This window comes from Echinops telfairi, unplaced genomic scaffold (assembly GCF_000313985.2).
Source record: "Echinops telfairi isolate 266 unplaced genomic scaffold, ASM31398v2 ScPeMD7_70;HRSCAF=299, whole genome shotgun sequence".
NCBI classification, from domain to species: domain Eukaryota; kingdom Metazoa; phylum Chordata; class Mammalia; order Afrosoricida; family Tenrecidae; genus Echinops; species Echinops telfairi.
In genome coordinates this window covers 7,644,846-7,649,881 of record NW_022103968.1, presented here as the reverse complement: position 1 = coordinate 7,649,881, position 5,036 = coordinate 7,644,846, and the positions used below count along the sequence as shown (strand labels likewise).

Below are 5,036 nucleotides of genomic sequence, written 5' to 3'. Positions count from 1 at the left end.
TCTCAAAAGGGGGGTGGGCTTCCGGAGGTCCATTCAACTGCACTGTTCAAAATTATTAAGCCCAGGAATGGGGTCTGCAGATGGGGGTCTTGTGTGAACCAATTTATTCTCACAGAGCATAATCATGGCAGCCCTCATGTAGAATCAAAAGGTTGGGAGGAGGCCCAGGAGATCATATCTGGCACATCCATATGTTGCTGCCACACACGAAGGGTGTGTATTGCTCTGGAATGATCGACAATGAGACAATGAGAATAACACACGTGTGCATAGACCATCCCTGGAGGGAATGGAAAAAAAAAAAACTCTGACAGAGGAGTTGAGAGGAAGTGGGATGAGTCCAGAAATCAATTGGCTTTTCACTCCTTAACCATCTAATACCACTGAAATTCTATTACGTGTGCCTGTAATGCCTATGCAGAAAAAATAGCTAGATTAAAACTTCAGAAACAGAAAGATTTTTAAGCAATAAGAGGCTGCGTACCACCCAGGCAAACAGCTCCCTTTTCCTCTGCCCCATGTGAAGATGTGCAGGTTCCAAGCCCCTTGCTCAGAACCAACTGGGGTATTATGTCCTGTGGGGAGCGGAGAGCCTCGCGGACCGAGTGTGACTAACACGGTTTCGCTCCACAGGATGGAAAATTTCTACGGCTGTCCGTATGACTTCATTGAAATCTTTGACGGCCCACAAAGCGAGTCTTTCTCCCTGGGGAGATTCTGCTCGGGGACAACCCCAATCTTCACCTCCTCCACAAACCACATGCTGGTGGTCTTCCACAGCGATGCCATCATCACCAACGTTGGCTTCCATGCCTCCTACGAGGCCCTCGTGCAAGACGAAAACGATACTGGTAGGTCCTTCGATCATTTCAGTCCTGGTTGGGGGATGATGGCTGATGGGAAGGCAGACTGGGTCAAGTGGACACAGGAGCTTGAAAGGGTCAAAGAGGTGTCCCACAGCCCCGATGTACTCCCAGGCTGTGACTCGAGAAACCGCTTAGATGTGCATCCCAACTGGGGCCTTGGGAATAGACCATGAATCCAACCTGAGAAAGAGCTTGAAAGCATGGAAGGAAGAATGTGCACTGATACGAAACACAAGAGCCGCAGTGGCCCCCTCTAACCCACATGCCCCCCCCAAGTGTGAGGGATGGAGCCCCAACCGTAGTCAACGCCGAGGAATCGCTCCCGAGTCCCTCTAGCGCCCAGGGCAGCCCCCCAGAACAGTGACCAGTGTGTCTGCATCCCCAGATGTGGCCCTCCGGCTGAGCAATGGCAGCCACCGCTGTGAGGGGCGCGTGGAGCTGTTCTACAACGACACCTGGGGGACCGTGTGTGACGACAGCTGGGACCTACGTGATGCCCACGTGGTGTGTCAGCAGCTGGGCTGTGGCAAGGCGGTGTCAGCCCTCGGGTGGGCATACTTCGGCCGTGGCCTGGGACCCATTGCCCTGGATGACGTTGAGTGTGTGGGGAATGAGGCCAAGCTATGGCAGTGTCTGCACAGTGGCTGGTTCTCCCACAACTGCGGCCACCATGAGGATGCTGGCATCGTCTGCTCAGGTGGCTCGGCCTCTGCAGGTCAGAATCACGCAGAGGCAGGGGTGGGGGAAAGAAGGCCCCAGCTCCATGAGTCCACCCCACTGAACCTCGTTGTTAGATAGTGTTGAGTTGCCTCCGATTCCTGGCGACCCTGCCCAGCCCTGAGTCAGCCTCCTGGTTATGGGTGAGCCCATGGTTGTAACCGTCCTGTCAATCCATCTTACTGAAGGCGCCCTCCTTCTCACTCGCCCTCGACACCACACCAAACCTCGAGCACTCGGGAAGTCACAGGACCAGATGGTGTCCTTCCTCCCAACTGGACCAGCAGATAGCATCTTGAGACATGGGGAAATGATCGAAGTTGTCAGGGATTGTGTCTTGCCAGGGTCCACAATGACTGCTGATGGAAACACCAGTCAAGAAGTCAAGTGATGCATTGGTAAATCTGCTGCACAAGACTTCTTTAAAGTGTTGAAAAGCAAGGAGTTCACTTTGAGGACTAAGGTGCGCCTGACCCAAGCACGTACGTTCAATTGCCTCACGTGCACGTGAGAGTTGGACCTTGAATAAAGAAGACCGAAAAAGGATCGATGCTTTTGAATGACGGTGAGGGCAAAGACTATTGACAGTACCTGGGCCGCCAAAGGAACAAACAAGTCTGTCTTGGAAGAAGTACACCAGAATGCTCCTTGGAGGAAAGAAGGCAAGATGTTGCCGCAGGTGCATTGGGCATGTTGTCAGGAGAAGCCAATCGTGCTTGGTAAAGTAGAGGGGCGGTGGAAAAGATAAATCTCTCCACCAATGGATGGACACAGCGGCTGCAACAATGGGCTCAAACACAACCACAATTGTGCAGCAGGCACAAGGCCAGTGGTGTTGCATTCGGTCACACAGTTGCCAGGAGTCAGAGCTGACTTGATTGCATCTGACAACAGAAAGTGTCCTACAGTCTGTCCAGGGTCTACCTGCAGAATCCCTGCCATGTCCCCACGCTGCCCCACTATCATTTTCTTGTAAAACACTGTTAGCCTCAAGTGCATTACCCTATTGAGTAATAGGACAGAGTCAAACTGCCCCATAGCATTTCCAAGGCCATAATCCTTGGGAAAGCGGATTGCCACATGCTTCTCCCATGGAGCTGCTGGTGTGTCCAAACCACTGACCTCTTGGTTGGCAGCTGCGCTGTAACCACTGCCTCTTCCTCACAGTGGGATCTGGTTTTATTTTACACTGCCACTTTACAAAGCTCCATTTCCCAAGGACACTTTATGTCACCACCATAAATGAAAACCAGAGGCACTTTCCAGCAACAGACACTACATAGAAATAAATACAGTAGCAATAATACTGATAATGTGCTCAGCACTCAAAGAAACAATAAACGATCTAATCCACTCATGCCTGTGCCTATCTAAAACCACCCGAATTAGAAAGGAAACTAAATATAAGTCTTGATATTCTACTGTAATAAAGGAATAACTTAAAAGTAGAAGGTGCACCGCCCTAATCACCCAGTCAGGAAGAATTATGCACTCAGACTGACAGTCAGGATAGGAGCCACAAATGACCATCACACTGTGGCCCAGTCAGCAAAACACAACAGGAACAACAAAAATTACAAAAGACACTCAGGGTCTGACAGTAGGGTCAAGATAACCCCCTCTATGCAGGACATCTGGTGGCTGTAGCTGAGGTCATTTGGGATCATCCTTAACCAGGTGGCCACATTGTGAATGGCTTCTTGTCAGAACAAGGTGTTATACCTTTCTGAGCCAGATGAACAAGTCTCCCTCTCGGGTTCAAGAAAAATGAAGGGAATGATGATCCATGCCTTTTCATTTATATCTTTTATAGACGGTCTGTCTTCTTCAACACCATCAGCTGCTGGGAGTTACCCAACTTCAGGTAATTCCTAGCTGTTCTTCGTGGATTAGCGGTGACTTGCTTTGGAAAAGTCACCCTGGGCAGTGGTTTAGGGTCCGAAGACCCAGGATCTTCCATCCTGACTTTGCTCACCCGCTGTGGGACTTTGAGCAAGTCTCAGAACCACACCTGTCTCAGTTTCCTCTTCTGCATGAAGATGAGGAAGGAGGCAATAGTTCTACCTGCTAAGTCTGCCCTGGGATTCCGTGGATGGCTCTATGTAGAGTGGCTCAGGCCATGCTTGATTAGAGCCAGGCCATTATTTCCCAACCTAACTCTTCCCAAGCCAGGATGCTGCTGGGAATTTGTTCTGTCCCTGGCATATTTGTTTACAGTAGAGACACAGGAAGCATCACTCTTTGGCTCTTTCGACTGACCCTGTGATTAACCCAGTAGATATCCATTTCAAATGAAGTCAGTGGCTTTCCCACAGTAGGGTCATTATCGGTGAAATACAATATGCTGAGAGGAGGTGGGACAGAGAAGATTTGCTTGCAGCCATCCAAGGAAGCCCAGAGTTGGTTACATTGAACAGCCAGTGGTCCCCAAAGGCTACACTCTATGAACCACAGTGCCCTGCCTCTCCAGAGCTTGTATCCATTGCCATCGCCCACAGAGAAAGGATATAGGGAAGGAATCTGACTTTGAGTCTGAAACTTGGTATAGAAATTCCACAGGGTGAAGGATCCATTAACAGCTGCCTGAGAGTTTGATCCTTACCACGACAGTTATCATTTTTCTCGTTTGCTTTTTCTCTGTCCACAGCATCTTCTCCAAAGCCAGCAGGGGCACCTCTATCAACAGGTAATCTTTTTTTTTTTTAATCTTCACCTGCCTTTCCCTTGTAGCGTTTGATTTCAGAGTCACTCCAGCATTGCTATCGGAGAAGGTGCCCCTGCTGGAAGCACGATCCATTTCCCCAGATTTTTGCAAGCCTTGGGCTGAAGGTACAAATGGCTGATGCTGGCAGACAGGCTGATGATACCTAGGTGCATCTAGAAAGCTATGGTGGGAAAGTGCACAGGAGGGAGAAGCTGTGAAATGCAAACAAGGCCGTGGGGCTGGTCGTGAAGACCAACACTGAGGAAGACCGGGATACCTTGATGACCCCAGATCTCCCCTGAGCCCTACCCAGGAACTCACTTGAGCTGTGTTCCCAATGCATCCCCTCGCTTCCTCCTCTTACTCCGCTGTCTTCTTTCACATGAGAGTCAGCCCTTAATGAAGCCCTTAGGTCTCCCAGAGCATCTTTACACATGGCATTGCCCTTGACGCTGGGAACAAAGCAGATGGGGCGATATAGCTGTTGTCACTGTATCAGTGTATACAGGGGCCCACAGAGAAGCTGGCACACATGCAAATACACTCAACAACTAGTCTGTGCATGATATCTTCTCTTGGAAAGGCCAGAAATCCCAGGAAGTGTCAAAAACTGGATAGAGAAAGGCACAGCTATGTGGTGACATGGACCCCTGGTCCAGCTGACCAGTGAGTCAACCCACTTCTTCAATCAGCCTTGACTGTAAACACACACACACACACACACACACACACACACACACACACACACA

General features: G+C 50.0%; 1 protein-coding gene across 1 annotated transcript in view; it reads left to right on the top strand.

Moving 5' to 3' along the window:
- The window catches only part of LOC101644335 (deleted in malignant brain tumors 1 protein), a 93,031-nt gene that overhangs the window by 58,001 nt on the left and 29,994 nt on the right, over positions 1–5,036 (top strand). The window contains exon 13 of the mRNA XM_045291394.1: positions 1,252–1,581. Within this exon, the coding sequence (XP_045147329.1) occupies positions 1,252–1,581 (330 nt within the window). The remainder of the gene's footprint in view (positions 1–1,251; positions 1,582–5,036) is intronic.